The sequence below is a fragment of the Carassius auratus genome, chromosome 28 (assembly GCF_003368295.1).
Source record: "Carassius auratus strain Wakin chromosome 28, ASM336829v1, whole genome shotgun sequence".
Lineage (NCBI taxonomy): Eukaryota > Metazoa > Chordata > Actinopteri > Cypriniformes > Cyprinidae > Carassius > Carassius auratus.
The window spans coordinates 19,121,598-19,140,029 of record NC_039270.1 but is presented as its reverse complement, the minus strand read 5'-3'; the positions used below and the strand labels follow the sequence as shown (position 1 = coordinate 19,140,029).

The 18,432-nt window shown below is 37.8% G+C and overlaps 1 protein-coding gene across 1 annotated transcript; it reads right to left on the bottom strand.

Annotated features, from left to right (window-relative positions):
* Nucleotides 1-1,087: 1,087 nt before the first annotated feature.
* Nucleotides 1,088-17,551, bottom strand: LOC113047562 (serine/threonine-protein kinase SBK1-like). The gene is made up of 4 exons (XM_026208938.1): nt 17,323-17,551; nt 10,202-10,426; nt 5,547-5,749; nt 1,088-4,333 (listed from the first exon to the last, which is right to left on the bottom strand). The coding sequence occupies exons 2-4, from the start codon at nt 10,371-10,373 to the stop codon at nt 3,482-3,484; spliced, it is 1,227 nt and encodes a 408-aa protein (XP_026064723.1). The 5' UTR covers nt 10,374-10,426; nt 17,323-17,551; the 3' UTR covers nt 1,088-3,481.
* Between the last annotated feature and the right edge of the window lie 881 nt (nt 17,552-18,432).

Here is an 18,432-nt window from a genome sequence, read left to right as displayed (position 1 = left end):
TCTTCACCAACTCTCTGATCTCTCTGTGCATATTTTAGTTTAATTAATTATCTATTTGATCTTTTGTCTACATCGATACGAATCAGAAGTAGTTACATTTGTAATCATGTTGTAGTATGGACTGTGAAAACTGAAGTATTTGAAAATGAAGACGTATGTTTAGTCATATGATACATATTGTACTTATATTCTGTATCTATCTATTCTGTACAAATTCATACTACCATATTTGAACAAAGTTATATTATTTGAGAAAAATTTATAGCATTTTACAAGGTGCAAAATTTATAGGAAATTCATATTCAAGGGAACATTCCCTAAACGAAATTCACAAAACATACGAATTGGCCACGAGGTAGCATGGGTCCTGTGGCAAAAGATTTGGAAGGATATTTTGCTGATAAAATGATCTACCAGAAGAATAAATAGAACTTTTTTCACATTTTCAGAAATGTTAGTGTACAGAGAAAGAGAGAGTATTTACAAATAAATACGTGATTTTATAATTTTTAAATGTGGATGTAGATTTAACTAATTATTTGATTTATTTAATAAAAAAAAAATATCCAATAGCATTTCTATTAATATCTATGGTAGTTGCTTATGGTAATATCTTTTCTCATGGACACGGCTGCTTAAAGACAAATGTACTTGGACAGAATACACTTCTACACTTTAATGGAATAAATACAGAAAGAGGGGTTTTGACTAAAAATATGTGAGGAAAAAGGGCAAGCTAACCATGTTTAACATTTTTGGGCATGTATCGTTCACTGGCTCATTGGCAGATATCAATAACTGCATTAGTCATGAATTTTAATATTGTTTAACTAAACTTGTTTTAAAATAAACAAATTAAAATTATATCTATTTCCCAGTAGACATTATCTTGTTAAACAAGTGGACAGCAATGCTCAAGATTTTTGACTGGTAAAGAGAGTGAAATGGCCTCAGATATCATGAGCAGGATGATAAACCAGATTAGTATGGTAGGGCATGAAAAAGATATTGCATTTGGAGCATTTAAAAAAATAAAAAATTGAATCTTGCCGGAGCACAAAAAAAAAAAAAAAAAAAAAACCACATCTTTCAGTAATTTTAATGTTTATTTCTACAATGTTTCTCCAGAGCAATGTTGATTCATGCAAATATTTCTGGAAAACAAAACACATTAAAATGTCAGTTTTTGCTTTTGTCGTTTTAACAAAAAACTTTTCACATTTGACTTGTTTTCTTCACACATTTTGCAGGGTTAAAATGTCTTTCAGCTTCTTCATGGTTATTTTGTGTGAGCACATCAATATGTTTTGTAATGCCCCATTGATGTTGCCTGGCCATATAAGTTCAATGTTCTGCACATGAAGAAAAATAAACTTTCTTTATGTCCTTTCACGTTGTCCTTTTTGACTGAACTTGCGAAGTTATACGACCTTGCCCTAAATTTAAAATATTACTACACAATAATTGTCACAATTCTAAGTAGATACCATTCTCTTACATTGGTCTTCTGTTATACCCATGCAAAATGCCCTTTCAAACATTGTTGACACTTTAAGTTTTGCCTATTAACAACACAAGATCAAAACAGTTGCGACAAATTAACTTCTTTTGCTACCTTTCTTCAAACAAGAGTATGAAATTGAACAAATGTCATAATAAAATGTACAAAATATTAAATAAAATATGAAAAACTTTTTTTTTTTGAATTGCGCAAGACTTTTTGTGGAACAGGGTACATTCCAATTGATTGGATTTAAATAAAACCACAAAGTATAACATTTTAGCAGCTGGCAACATTTGTTATATGTAATTAATAGTCCAAATAAAAAATCTTGTACAGATATGCAGCATTTTTTTTTTTTTGGACATCAATGCCCCATTAGTCATGAAACATAAATATGCCATTTTCATTTAACAGATTCATCCTACGCATCAAGCAACATATTAGGTGTTAAAGACAACATTAAATGGTGTTTGAAACCATTTCACAAATAATTTTACTAATAATAACTATCACTTGACACTTTAATGTAAAACAGGATACTCAGTGAGAAAAAAAATGAAGGAGGCGGTAGACTGAATTGATCTATTTTGACAAGTGGTGGGAGGGGAAGGTTTGAAAGTATTTTAAGTAATCAAAAAAGAAAATCAGTTTAGTAGCAGACATTTTTTTGGGGGAAAAAATTGTTTTGAATAATGTGCACTGGTAAGTAAGACTGGGAGCATGCATTAGGAAAGTAAACAAGGTAGACACAGATTTCATCTTGACTTTTAAATATTACACAGTGTATGGTATACCTGAGAAATCCTTCACCCAGTAAGCACATGTATGTCATCAAGACATCTGTGAACGAGATCTTTGCAAATCTGGAAAGCATAACATTCTCTTTTAAGCATCACTTTTTCTCTATAAACATCTGATTAACAAAAATTCATAAATAAATATTTAAATCTCACATTGGCCAAATTTCATACTAACATCCAACAGGAACTTCTCCAAGAGTAAGAGTAAGAGAAAACCAAAAAAACATCTCAGTGGCGTACATGTGCTTTCAGGATTCCATCCATAATGTTTAGATAGAATGCAAAAAGAGTAAATAATGTAAAGTATGTAATGTAGTATCATTCCATACTGTATGAGTATATGAACACACAGTGCCTAAATGGTTTTTGAAGCGTGTTTACAGTAGCCATCATGTCTAAATCACTCTTGCATTTTGTGGTTACACCCCCATATCCCTTTAAAGAACTGTTTCTGAATGCAAGAAGGGCAAAGTATCTCCTTGACAGAATTTAATTACACACTGTATATGGATTGCATCTATATGTAACTTAAAAAAAAATAGATTTTCAATCTACCATCAAACCTCCTTAACAGTCGTCTGAAATCAAGTGATCTTTTCTTGCCAGTTTTGGTTTAATAGTGAGCAAACTAAGATTTGGCAAGTGCAGTCTCAGCAAATTATAGTTTAACATTGCAATGCTAAAATATTAAATAAATAAAGACCGAAATGAATAATACAACACACTTATAAAGTAACCAATAAGCTTCAAAAGTCATATCCACTGACTACAGCTATGCACAAGCACGAAACAATACCAACACAGTTCTTACTGCGCTTCTGAAACCAAGTCTCCACATGAAATGTTTTTGCAGTTTTCTTTCCCTCTCAAGTTCCAAATCAAAATCACTGTTTTCACAAAAATTCAACATATTGCTTCATATTTCCGCAAAGAGAATTTTTTTTCTTCTATTCTTTTAAAGTTGCTTTTGTTTTGGTCTAATTGTACGTGAAAAACGTGGTTGAGACACAGTCTGTAGACTTCCCTCAGAGATACTCGTCATCAGGAAATCAGTTTCAAGCTGTCTGCACTTCTTGGGATGCTGAGCATTTGTGCGTCAGCTAACAACGTTTCCTCAGACGCGTTTGCGTCATCCCAAATATATGTGCATGGTAGGTAATATGAAGCAGTGACCTGTCTACACGCATATTTCAATTGGTGTCGTGACTAGGATTCGACCATTGTTGCCGTTGTTATCCCGGGTGATGCGCTCATAGCCACCAGTGGAAGCAGGGCTGTTCGTGGACGTAGAGGAGTAGTGCGCCGTCACCGGCTCCATGACAATGCCTCTTTTAGCTACCCCGCACACAGGCGACAAGCTCTGCTGCTTCAAACGGTCCACCAACTCATCTTCTTCAGAGGAAGAAGAGCTGAGCTCAGCCTGACGGCCATTCATCACCGTGCCGTTGTTGCCGTTACTGCCCGAGACATGGGTTGTGTTGCCGTTCTCCGTGTCGAGCATCCAGCAGTGGTTGAAGTAGTTGAAGACCTCTTTGACGGAGCATCGGCGGTCCTGCTCGATGGCCAGCAGGCATCGGAACATGCGGAGGGCCTCGTCGGTGAAACGGCGCCACTGTGAAGGCACCGCGCTGGCTCGCCTCCGCCGATGCTGCCAGCGCACAAACTCCTCATAGAAGGCGTCAGTTGGGAGTGCTTTTTCCCATGGGAAATTCCCAGTGAGCATGCAGAACAGAAGTACGCCGAAAGCCCACACATCAGTGCTGTAGTCTACACACAGGCCCTCTTGCCGGCTGGGGTCGCACAGTTCTGGAGCCGTGTACGGGATGGTTCCGCTCACCCGCTTCACTGGAGAGCCAGCGCACCGCGTCATGCCAAAGTCTGACAGCTTCACCTTCCGGCACTCCTTGTCGAAGATGAGGACGTTCTCCGGCTTTATGTCACGATGCACCAGCTTCTTGCAGTGCAGGTAATCCAGTGCAATCGCCACCTGGTGCACACACCGCTTGGCAACGTTCTCCGGCAGTCCAACCTACGCACAGGAGAGCGGAAAGAAAACGGGATTAGACACTACGACTAAATACCTTGTGGTTACATAACAGGTGCTATCATAATTCTCACAGACAGACAAATCTGAAGCATAATGAGCCCCTGCAACAGAAAACCTGATCACCCTAAAATGAAGGCTTTCTGTAATGCAGCAAAAAGTATGCAGGGAACATAATGTCCTCAGTTATTCCCGTGTGATGAACACAGTGGACATTCTCAACTGAATACACTGCTGCTCTTCTCAGGCAATCACTGAAAGGAACAGATTTAGTAAGAGGTGTGCATGTGGTGGGAAACCAAGATATCAGCCTCGTGGGACAGTACTGGTGAGGTTTGGAAACCAGATAAGGTTAAACACTGTAGCAAATACCTAGCAACAGCCAGGCTCACTAGAAATGCATGGCTCTCCCTAGGTTTCTGCAAAATGTAAAAAAAAAATTACATGTACGAAATGTACACGCATTTCCAGTTGAAATGAACACTAGACACTAACTTTTATTATACCTAACTTTCACACAATTCCTTGCACGATATTATTTTATGACTTCATAATATTCTAATACGCTGGGAGATCTGAAAAAGAATACTATTGAACATCAGTGTCGCATACACAGCTTCAATTGTATGGGTTTTCTAATGCAGTAGGTTTGCTCGGTGGCTTACGTGATATGGCGTTGTACTTGTGAAGTGAAGCACTCCAGTGAAACTACGATTTGACAAAACAACAGGGCTGCATCAGCGAATGAGTTTTTAAATCACTTTCAATTTTGTTGACAGTATCGGGTAGGTTTAGGGTTGAGTTTGGTGTAGCGGGTATGACGTTTTCCAAAACAATTCTGAACTCCAGCAATATGCACCTAAATCAACATAATAAAAAAAACAAAAAAAAAACATAAAAATATGTCCACATTTAAGTGCCACTCACTGAACATTCACTCTGAAACCGCTGCGTAATGTGTAATAAGTTACGTAATATTGTGTTGCAGAAACTTCGACCGCCCAGAGCAACCAACAGAATTATAATAGAGATCACGTTACACTACCCTTCAAAAGTGTTACAACCTAGTTTTCAATTTAGATGTGAATCATTTTAATGTTTTCTTCAAGGACTCAATCGACTGCATAAGCATATGTAAAAATGAACACAATATTAATATATATCTTTTAAGTAAAGATGTGAGCTCTTGTAGTCTCACCTGGGGAGGAATGATGTCAAAGAGATCGCCTGCCAGCGCGTACTCTTGAGCGAAGATGTAGTATTCATCAGTTTCGAAGGCAATGCCATACATGTTGATGATGAAAGGACAGGGCGACAAGTAGAGAGAGATGCTGTATTCGCGTAGGAAGCTCTTCAGCTTAGTGGTTTTCTTCCGTAAGAATTTCAAGGCCATTTTCGTGCCTGGTGATAAAAAGAGATAGGTAGAGGTTGACATTTCTCGGCTTTTAATGCATTCCTGATTATTCTGTCGCTGACACAGAGCTAATGGCCTACTTGCAAGATCTGAACATGCTCTTTTAAATGTCACACCAAGACAATGTCAGGTCATGTGTTAATGTGAGAAATCAATTTACAAGGGAACTACAATTTTCGACTAACAAATTCTAAAGCAAGTTTGAAAGGTTCAAGAAAACCTGAAGCAAGTTCCACTATTTTGTGTTGTTTCTGCAATAATGTTTTTTTTTTTTGCTTAATGAAAGTATTTGGCCATGAAAGCATGCATATGCATATGCTTCTAGCTACACTAGTTTGATTAATTGCATTGTTCAAATGCAGTAAACACATTGTGTTATGCAGCATCATTAATCCCACCAGCACTCCTTTCAGTAAAACCTTTTATTGCATTAATGGTCAACGTTGGTCCTGGAGAGCCACAGTCCTGTAGTTTTTCTTCGACCTTGATAAAAACTCACCTGCTTATAACGTTCAGGTAACCCTTAGACCAGAAGTCCTCAACTCTTGATCTTAAGTTCCACTTTCCGGCGGGGTTAAGCTCCAACCCTAATCAAACACACTTTAACAAGCTTATCAGAGGCTGCGTTTACACTTGGCATTAACATGTCACCTCTATCCAGATGTTGTCCGCATACACACTGAAAAGACAAGTGTAAACGCATATTTTAATCGGAATCTTATTCGATCATCATGTCCTGGTCCAGAGGTATTTGGGGACACACTGTGATCGGATCTCAGTGTAATGTAAACGCAATTCAGCCATGGTGTCTGCATTCACAGGTGGATGTTATGCAAACCCCGTCCCCTCTCTAGCGAACTGTTCGAAGAGAGACGGAGAACACTCGTGTGGAGCACTAGTTAGACTCATACACTTGTCTTTGATTTGTAAAATGTCCAGCGACTGAAAATGCTAGTTCTCTGCAGACTTATTTAAATATTGCAGGGGAAAGACAGATCTGACTGGTTATCCACCTGATCTTGGTGACTGTAAAGTGGCATGTTCTGATTGATTGATTGAAGATCCGATCTGCTTGATCGGATCACGGTGATCGCATGCTAAATGCCAAGTGTAAGCACAGCCATAGTCTTCAGAATTACTACAAAGTTGCAAAAAGGTGTGTTTAATCCAGGTTGGAGCTAATCCCTGCAGGAAAGTGGATCTCGTAGGTCCACAGACGGCCCATGATTAGCTGTTTCAGGTGTGTTTGATTAGGGTTGGAGTGAAACTCTGCAGGACTGTGGCTCTCCAGGACCAATGTTGTCCACCCCTGCATTAGTGCATCACATGACGTCCATCAATAGAATCAGGAGGCTGTCCAACCACAGCCTGTCAATAAACAGAATCATGTTTAAAAGGTAATTGGTGCATATAGGGAAGAACTTAGATAATCATGTGCAGAGATGTGTATTCCACTTTTCTCTCTTGTAAAACAATCAGTACTTTTATTTTTCGAATTCCTCCAATTTCTCCAGTGTTTTCTGAACATCCGTTCACAGAGACTGTCGTAGCATATTTTGTTTACTGCCAGTCTATTAGAGAGGCATCATCTTTCAGATTCACTCACCCCTAAAAGACACAAACTGTGATTGTCATTCACATGGTCTTAGCAACATCTTGAACAAAAAGACATTTTGAAGGTCCTTTGCATAACACACTGCAGAGGGTTAGCAGCTGCTGAGCACTTGAAAGGTAGGTCAAATGGCAATAGGAACCCCCGCCCCCAGCTTTGTTATTACATAACACAACACACAGCAGAAGTTGTATAGCTAAAATAAAGGCCTTCACAAAGGACCTTCATTATAACACGCGCAGCTGACAGTTGCACCTGCTTAGACTGATGACAGGCAATCTGGGGCTGCAGTAGGTGGAACCTTGTGGAGAACCGTGAGCACAGATTGCAATCTCAACTTTTAAGTACTGAATCAAATTAATAAACTACATGTACCTACTATATGGTTAGGGTTTGGCTTAGTCTTACTTGCATGTAATTAATTATGGATCATTTATTGTTTTTATAGGTATTTATATAAAGAGGAATAGCCAAAACCAGATCTTCACACAAGTGTAACACATCATCAGTTGTGTACCAATTAGTGGAACGTGTGATTTAGCACCACTTTAACTCAGACTTTTGACTTGGGAAATTGTGCAGAAATCCACAACTCTCATTTTCACCTGAAAATGAGTGTCTGAAATCAGTTAATGATAAACATTCACTTTTAAGCAAATGAAATGCACCAATGAGTCAACGTTACTACATTGCAAGATGAGATAACCTGTTATATTAATATAACGTTTGCATGAACAGGTGTGCAAAACACGGTAAATGATTCTCTCAGCTGATAACAGTACACCTGCCGAACAAATGCATTGTTTATCCTCTGCATGTTTTGTTGCTAGGAGAGGTCCATGCTAGTGATACGATAAACATCTAGTCTCTTTACACAAGCATCGGGCAAGAGAACATTGTAATAGCCACAAGTCAGATGAAGGATTATCCCACATTTGGATGAAATGCAGTATTAAAGAAAGGGGTCATTTATAGAGAATATAAGTATTATACGACACTGAGGAGACAAACTGAACATTTTAAATGCAAATATATGCTAAAAGTTAATTTTGGCAACTTTCATGATTACACTGGCATATAGATTGAAACATCTGCTGTGATTGTGACCTCCAGGCTTCAGCATTTAATTATAAATACTGAGTATTCCCACAAACATTATGAAACCGTCAAGATCAGAGGGACGCTTAAAGCAAAATACAAATGGAAAATGGCAAACACAAATTCAGTTTACTCCTCTAGGGAGATATCCTAGCTGGTAAACACATTCTTCCTCTGAGGGGCATCCCATTATATACAGTAGCTACATGCAATAACTGTCAGGAATCGGAGCAGATATCCTCAAATGTAAATGTTATGACAGCACACTAGTTGTGCTGAAGCTAGCAGGATTGTGGATTCCTGGAACTGCCCCCACAGTGCACTGCAGCATACATCCTCTTAGTATGGCCGGTACTTCAGTGAATAATAAATGAGGAGTAGATGAATGGGGATTTTGGAAACTGACAGATGGTGTGTTTTGCATCTCTTTGAAATCTGGAGGATGCACAAGACAAACAGGGGCACTTTAGAGGCTGAAGAGCATCATTCCACGTCCAAAGCCCCCCAAAAATTGTAAAAAATGTCTTAATCTGAACATTTGGACATCTTAAAAGAGGCCAAAATTGTAACTGGGAGATTTTTTGTTTTTTTTAGGTATGCCTTCATGATCATCACCATCGTTCAGTATGTTGTATGTTGAATAGGCTGCTGGTTTTCCAAGGTTTCTTGATTAGCTAAACCAGCAAGACTTACTTGGTCATTCATCAGCACTGGCTCTCTAGATTCATCAGCTATTTTTTCATGGGAGACGTAAGTAAGGATATTGAGTTTTATTCCACACCAGCAGGTATTTGTATTGTACTTTTGGTTCTTGAACTGCAGTTTTGTGTGTGTGTGTGTCTGTGTGTGTGTGTGTGTTAGCAAACCATTAATACTAGCGGCATTTGTTTACAACTGAAGCTATAATTATTTATAGGTTTAACTGTGTTACTGAAAATATTTGTCTATTTGGAGTTGCCATCAAAATGCTACATAGAGAATGGTATTTGCGTTTGTTTGCCGAACCATACTGGAGTTCATACGAACTGCATGCCAGACCATCTATTCAGCAGACTCTGCACTATAAACGCATTAAACTTCGATGTCAGATTGACTCGCGTCCATTTCAAAAGCTCTGGTGCGAAAGCGCACAATAGCTATGAGCTGCGGTAATCTACAGGATCTTGAAAACATAACAGATGACTGATAAATAATGCATGATTTCACAGGATGGAGAGAAATGTGTTCTTGTGTGTGTTTGTGAGTGTAGGTGGATTTCGTTTTTGTGTACAAACATTCTTTGTCAGCTTTAATGAGAACATTCCCCACAGGAAAGTAAATCACAAATGAGACCTCTTTCATATCCCAATTGTTTGTCCTACACATCAATTAATACAGGCTAAAGATTTGAAATACTTAATCATAGTCAAGATATAAATATATAACTCTATCAACGAGACCTAGTCAGGGTATGCACCACATTTAATTTTACATGGATGAAAAGGTCGTGAGGGACAGATTCAACAATCTTCAAAATTGCATACATATACACTATATCATTCAAAACTTTTAATAGAGTTTTTGTCCACTGAAAGTGGTTTAGAAAGTAGTTTCATCAACTGAACAATTGGCGTGTTGTTGAACACCCAATCAGCCAGGCTTTCTTTCCTGTCAAAATGTATTCTATGCTATCCAATTTAGGCCAAAGCCAAATTAAGCCAAGCCATCCTGTCCTTCTCTTTCCACCTACCTCTGATCTTGTGGATGACCAGGTCCACCTTGCCGTAGGTGCCCTTGCCAAGCTCCCTAATGACCTCATAGTATTTATTAAAGTCCAGCTTCTCCAGGTTCTCAGCAGTGATGAGCTGCAGCTCTTCCAGGACATCAATGGAGGAACGGGACATGTGGGATGAGGAGCTCATTATTCCAGAGACGGAGGGACCAGTTTCCACGAGAACAGTGTTGATTTAGAAATCTAAAGGCAGGAAAGTGGAAAAGAAGGGAACAATTTTTTTAAGTACATGATAAAATACTCTAATACAATTATTTCCACAACTTGGGATTTGGAACATGTTTGCATTGGACAGACACTTTATCACTGACATCAAAGTTGCAGAGATTGAGAGGCTTCCTAAACAAGTCCTTACATAACCTCGTGCATCCTACAGTTCACTGATCTTCTTTCTGTTGTGTGGAGGCTCTTTCATGTGCACGACATCACAGGCTGTATCCGAAATGAGACGGTATGAGAGGAACTGAGCAGAACAAAAGATCAGAGCACACACACCCTGACCGATCCCCTTTGTAAAGCTAAAATCACATAGTTCCATAGGGATATTTACTTCCGCATCACGAAACCTCTCCAAAAGGTGATAGAGGGCAAACTAGCTTGCATGTTGCATAACACCTTTCATAGTTTTTGGCGAACATGCACTATATAGATTCAACAAATGAGCTGAATACAAGAGAAGTGTAAGAACAAAACATCATTCATAAAGGAAGTAGTACAATGCACAACAAATAGTACAAACTAGGGCAGTCTAAAGTGCTGTTCATTAGTGTCTGATTTCATTTGTGCTGCAAGCATGAACGATATTTAAAATATGAAGCTTGCTGAAGCTACTGTATAATTTTAAAGCAATATAGTATTTTTAGAAAAGGTTTCCAGTGGCCAATATAATTCCAATAAAGTAAAAACATTTAATTGCCCTGATTTTAAGATGTCTTTGTTACAATGTAATTATACAATTAAGTACAGAGTAATAGTAATTATCAACATGTACTTAACTATAGGGTTAGGGTTTGGTTCAGGGTTAGTTGCATGTAATTATGCACTTTTAGATAAGCAAACTCGCGAAGTTTTGTAGTAGTAGTAGTAGTTGTAGGTTTGCATACTCTTATTTATATGAACATCTGTTGTTTTAGCATATGTGGGAATACAGTATAAAAGGCATCATGAGTGTTGTGGCATAAAATTAGAACGTCGTGAGATATTAGATTTCATAATGGCCTGCTCGAAGAACGCTCGGTGGAATTTCTGTTAATGTAACAGTCTGTCTGATGAAATTTCTGAATGAATTTACAGTCCTGATGGCACTTCAGGCCTGCCAGTGCTCATTAATAGAGAATAATGTGTCGAATGAGACAGAATGACAGCACTTCCTGCTCAGTGACACCATCTGTGGAAATCTGAAGATGTCTCTGTATGTTTGTGTGTGTGTGTGTGAGAGAGAGAGAGAGAGAGAGAGAGGGAGATTGAGCTGCAGGAAAGATTTTTTTTGGCTACTCATCAAACACTTTGAACCCCCTGCACAAAACTGGCTCATTCTGCTTCCCATCTCAAGGATGGACGATTGACAACAAAAATGAAAGGAGGACGCTGTAAGTTCTAAGAAAGTCTTGATCTGACAGAAAACAAATATATAGAGTGCTTAATTAATTTCAGTTCACAAACAATTTACTGTTTGAATTTTTAAAGAGAGTGATAAACACATTATGTAAAGAAAGCAAATCCCTAAAAAAAATTTAATATGATAAAAAAAAAAAGAGTTTGGTACAGATATGTGTATAATCGTCATCCTCCAAAGAGAAAACATCAAAAGCATTTACGAAATTAAATACTGAACAGTTGAAACTAAAATGAAACCTCTGTAGCATCCCAAATCACTTGTCAGAGTAGGTAGAATTTGAACTTCACAACTAAAAAACAGAGAGAGGATGTTCTACTAAGTGTAGTATGAATGAAATTTGTACATACTATAACCTCCATGTTTTTACAGCCATGTGACCTATCAGCATCAGTTTCGATACTTTACTACAATTCATAAACCCTCTCTCCAGTGGCCTCATGGGATAGTAAAGTGTCCACTGAATGCGCACTTTATGCAGAAGTATTGGTCTTTCGGTTATTTTTCGCCTCCTGTTTTCTGAAAACTATGAATTTGAACATACTGTTTTGTCGTACCATTTTGTTTCCCAACTATATAGTTCTGAAGTATTCACTAGGTGGTTGCCAGGCAGTTTCTGAAGAGTTTTAGTAGTTGCTAGGGTGTTGCAATATTACGAGTATAATTAGCAGTGGCTGGATGTCGTTTTCAAAGCAAGTCTTTCCAGTGGACACACAGTACAGACAACAGCCCACACGGTTTCTCATCTCTTGAGTAAATGTGGCATGTTGTACCAGAGTTTTCTCCGTGCAGCTCTCCATTGCCAATGTGCTGAGCCCAGTGCTTTGTTGACCTGTTCCTTATCATCTTGTGCTCACTGTTTATTTCTCTGGCTCTCCTCCTCAGCTTCTACAGAGAAAGCAATGCTGCCAAATTCCTGTGCTTAGCCATTAAAAGGTAATAATCATCAGCAAACAGCTTAATCAATGCTATATGGGCTCTTACGGCCACCACACTTAACACTCGCACTGTAAATATCCATTTAACTCCTTCAGAGGTGAGCACTAGCACTTAATATTTACGTATGCTTTAAAGCTGTATAAGCTGTACAACTACAATTTGCAGCCATTAAGAAACGTTTCCAATGAAAGAATGAAAACTCCTGTACAACCTTAAGCATCACAATTTCTCATATTTAGGATTAAGGATTCAATCAACCTCTAAACATAATCTTTGACATGACAGGTCAAGTTGGCAGATGGTTAGATAGAGGAGTGCTGCTAGTTTCTGAATCGATCTGACTTGAGATTTTGACTGGTGGACAATATAATGGCTGAGAAAATAAATAAATAAAATCTATATTGACAGAGGGATCCAAGCGATATAGAGCCTTGTATATATATATATATATATATATATATATATATATATATATATATAGATAGATAGATAGATAGATAGATAGATAGATAGATCTATATATATTTATACTTACGTACCTAGCAACACTCTGAATAACTGCATTGCAACACACACACACACACACACACACACACTCACGTACCTACACCTACACACACACACACCTACACACACACACACACACACACACACTCAGATGCCTTAGTAACCATACAGCAACCTTCTGGCAACCACTGATAACACCTTGAATTTTCTTGAATTTCATCAACTCCTTCACAGAAAAATCATCACTCACATTTAATTAAAAAAGTTACAGCTTATTTCATCTTTATATAATGTTAGTTGGAATATTGAAAACCATTATACAAGAAGTGTTTAAGTATATTTTTACAGAAATAATACACTTTAAAATAGTATACTTAAGTGCAAGTTAAATGCAATTTGTATACTTTTGTATACTGTACACAAGTGTGTGGTACTTGCAATTCAATTAAACTGCATTATAAATGCATATTAAATGCAATTAGTTAAGAGTGGATTTTAACATACAGTACTTAAGCACATCTTTGTGTATTTTAATAATGACTTCTATTGTCTATAAAAGTGTACTGCAGGATCTACATCTACATTTAAACATATATGGTAAAATAAACTATACATGGTCATTTCTATTAAACTTTGTATGTCATGTATCAAAATACATTTGTGATTACACAATTGTAATGAAGAAGTCTATTTGAAATATAACATTAAGTAACACACTACAGTCAAAATCAAGAACGTTTAATGTGCTTTGTTAATACAAATTTTAACATGACATTACTTTTTAAAAGTGTACTTAAGTGTGTTTTAAGAAATAGTCACTAAAGTGTACTGAAAATAGCCTTTTATTTTATTATAATATCTGAAAGTCTAGTATTTTTTTAAATGTATATTCTTTTAAAATTGAAGTACACTAACACTAACAGTACACATTCAACACAAGGAAGCACACCTCTTATTTAAAGGCTAGTTCTTATTTGTGAAAAAGCCATTACCCTTTCACTCCAACATACAGAAGAAACCTGCTCAGATATTGACAGCTAATGCTCAGTGGACTGGGTTTGTATGGCAGCATGGAAGACCGTGCATTTAATTTACTCTGTTCCCATGGAAATCGAGCAGCAGACAGATAAACCACCGGAGGAAATTGAAATGGTGTTTGGACTTTGTGTGCTTTCAGAAAACCTTTTGCCATCAGTCTCTGTAATGAAGACGATTTATCTTGCACTGAAAACAGAACGAGACAGGATTCAAAACAAGATTGAGATTGCCATTGGAGTTATGGAGTAATCAGCGTATGGAGGGTAGATATATAAGCCTGTCCAGTGGTTTAGCAGCACAAATCCCTCTACCATTAATAACCACGCCAATCACGTGTAGCGGGAGCGCTGAGTTAATGAACATCTGGAACGTCCAGAGAATCTTGGACAACTATTCATTTTTCAATCCATAAAGGGATTTTGTCATCATTGACTCATCCTCGTCTCATTCCAAACCTGTGCACATTACTTTCTTCTGTGGAACACAATAAAATATATTTTAAAGTCCAGACCCCATTGACCCTGGGATGATGACAGAACTTTCTTTTTTGGATGAACAATCATTTTAAATCCGTTGCTTTGAAGTCACATCCTCCTGCATCTTCCAAGGTCCTATTGTGCACCTTCGACTTCTTATAAACCGTTTTGTTGTTCGTCTTTTAGTCCAACACTTTGCAATAGCACGCTCTACTGTGTTCTGTGACGGTGCTGAGCTTTCTGAGACTTTTGAGAAAACCCCATAAGCCCTGTTAGTGCTGGTCTGTTTGCTGGTTGTGTTGGTTCTGAGTCCTGCACACACACACACACACACACACACACACACACGCACACACTGCTCACAGTGCTATGGAGCACTTCAAAGGCAGTGGGCTTGGCAAGTCTCTGCATTTTGTGTTCACGCTTGGAGACAAATCAGCAGAGACAGCAATGGCTCGAGGCTCGTTCCTGTCGTCCTCTCTGCTGCTTTCACAGCAAGCACAACGCTCCCCGCTGGTCAGGCCACACAGGCAGGGCACAAGCTTCAAGTCAACATGGAATCAAAATGGACCATATTTACTTTTTATGCATGTTCCTGGTGTTATCTAAAATATATTTGACCTTTTCTTTAAGTTTGACATCACAAATGCCACCTTCTCTATTCACCCAAAACACATTGCAAATCGCACACTTGTGCACTGTTCATCAACATTTTGTAGTAAAAATAGTGTGAGTAGTGTGCACACACTGAAAATTCCAAATATAAAAAAAATGCACTTTGAATATGCACTTTAAATAACTGAAAAAATGAGGTGTGGAATGTTGGACACTTCATGCACTCAAGTGTCGCAACTTTAATTACATTGTGAAACGCCTGTTTTGTAAATGACATTGATGAGTGATATTGTGTAAAAAAGTTTAAATTCTTTAACTTGACACAGCTTCTTAAAAATGTGATGCTCATGTGTGCGATGCTGCAAAAGACGCAAGATGCAAGTGCAACGCTCATACGCATCCATCTAGAAAATTGTGGAAATGTAGCACATTAGAATGGAAACATGCATTCTGTCTGAACAGACCCTTACTTTTACAACCCAAGACCAGACGCTCCAGCCACCTGCCTCCATTCTGATATGAAACACACACTTTTAACAATCCATTCAGGTCCTGGCATGTACTAATTCAAAGACTTTTATTTCTTATTAAATAAAAACTTATCATCATTTGAGTTTACTATATTATTTAATTTGCAAATGTGTCAGATAGTGGAAGCAAACTGGTTTGCAACTGGTACTGTCTGCACATATAATGCTATAAAAGGACTTTTTTCAAACACTTAATTCAAACATAGCAGCATGCCTGATCAAGGTTACTTGCCCAGAATAATGTGGCCCTCAAATTAAACCTCATTAAATAAAACTAGACTATTAAATATAATATATATATATATATATATGACTAGACTCCTGACCTATTCCAAAAGATTGCTGAAGTTTTGAATATCAGATGTTGGAATTCAAATAATGATCATCTAGACAAAAGACAGCGCTGTGTGTGTCTGAATACTCACACGTAGTGAGAGACTGATGCCATTAAATGTGTGTATTTTGGGCATTCGAAACTTGTCAGCATCAGCCAAAAACCTCTTTTAAAAAATGTGTGTAATAAAAAGTTATTGAGTATATATTGTGCACTTCTTCAATGTCAAATCTCAAAAGGTAGCTAAATGTAAACTATGTATGTCACATATATATTGGCATTACATCCGTCCTGGTATAACCCTACACATCCGAGTGTTACTCATGAAGATTGCATATAAACATGCTCTCATCTCTCCTGCTAAATCCTGTCCAGACAAAACCTGTTATGAAAGCAGTGTGAAGACATTCAGTTCAATGAGTGCACTGAATGCACACTTCAGCCCTTTGGGTTTGTGTGAGCGTGCATGTGGGTGTCCAGGTGCATGGCTATCCATGTGTGCAAAACAAAAAGAATACATAAATGCACAAACAGACATCTCTCTTTGATATGCAACTGACACCTACACATGACAACCTGCTCGAATGACATGCCATCAGTCTGGGTCAAACCCTCCTAACAGCAGCTCAAGATGTGTTTTGGCAGTCTATTGTTCTTCAGTGGATTGCTTTCTATGCAGATTACATAGTGATGGGCTCAGCTGCATTGAGACCTTCATGTCAATAATAAGAAAAAGATGAATGCTGTTGTCTGTTTACATGTACTGTGCCAAATCAACAAAGCAATGTGTTATTATAACAAATATAATAAATATAATGAATATATAAACCTTAGACGTAAAGAAAGGTATTATGGAAGTAAGGCATTTGCATTATCTAAACAGTAGCCTATGCAAATGTTCATTTTAAAACAGCAGCTCTCGTTTTTTACTGGATATGCAATGGCAAATGAAAACGACATTGCGTATCAATATACAGCTTTATTATAGGCTACATTATATTAATGTTATAATACAATGTTCCTACCTTTTAGGGAACAGATGATGCGCAAACCCCCCGCTGTCATTCCGTTGTGGTCAGTGTTAATAACTAGAACATCAGGAGCAATGTTTTTCTTTAGCTCTCTCTGTTATTTTCTTCAAGCCTTGATGTACTAATATTGATTCTTGTGCACCTCGCGCGGATGCGTTTGACAGAGAGACTGCTGTTGCCCTGTTGTCTTAGTCGCCGCTGGTCCTGGATGTCTGTAATGACAGCGCTGTCCCCGCCCACCGACTCATCGACCAATCAGAGAACAGACGGAGGGAGCGCTGAACACGCCCACTCCAAAACTCAACAAATCAGAGAACGGAATGAGACAGCGATATACCAGTCCGCTGCGCTAACCGACCAATCAGAGAAGAAAGCGATGGACCGCTCAGGTTGGTGCATCCTGTCTCCGTACAGATTTCTTTTCGGATGAGGAGGTGCTTTTAGAGGACGCGAGGAACAGACAGAGATAATAGTTCAAGACAGTCCTGGATATATACACTTGTTCAACACATAGCCTAGATAAGTAGGTAATGGAAAAGACAGGAAAATAAATGTTCCATTAATTAAATATTTCTTTAGTAGGCTTTCTTAATCTGGAAACTACAGTAGGTGAGAAAAAAGGGACTTCTGACTGAAGTCCTGGTCATTGATTCATTCATTGGTCAATGTGTAGAAACACTTGCAGGTAACCTGTGTTAATTGTTGATAAAAATGGTATAGGCACTGTCGGGGCAATTTGCCGGTTATAATTGGATTATCGAGATAATTTTTTTCAAACTTTTTTGTCAAAAAATAATCTCCTCCCTAAAAAAATGTTACAACATTTTAAAGAAATGGAGAAAAAAAGAAAAGAAATAATTTAGTCAAATATTAGAAACCGCTTTATTTATAAGATTTTGGAGCATGAAAAGATTGAGTGAGTTGGATTTTGACTGGGAGGCTTCAAAACAATATTCTTAGTATTTGTGTCTTTGTTTCTAGTATAAATATCTAAACATTCTTGAATAACGGCATTTACTTGAGAAGTGAAATTACTTAAAATTTTTATCCAAAGCGAAATGAGGATTGTACCTGGCCAATATTTAGGCCACACTTTTTACAATG

Bases quoted from the DNA above. Each gene is read 5' to 3' on its own strand.
- LOC113047562 (XM_026208938.1), bottom strand. From the start codon at position 10,373: ATGAGCTCCTCATCCCACATGTCCCGTTCCTCCATTGATGTCCTGGAA. The intron at 5,750-10,201 runs GTAGGTGGAAAG...TTTTATCACCAG, and splicing joins GGTCATCCACAAGATCAGAG to GCACGAAAATGGCCTTGAAA. The intron at 4,334-5,546 runs GTGAGACTACAA...TCCTGTGCGTAG, and splicing joins TTGACATCATTCCTCCCCAG to GTTGGACTGCCGGAGAACGT.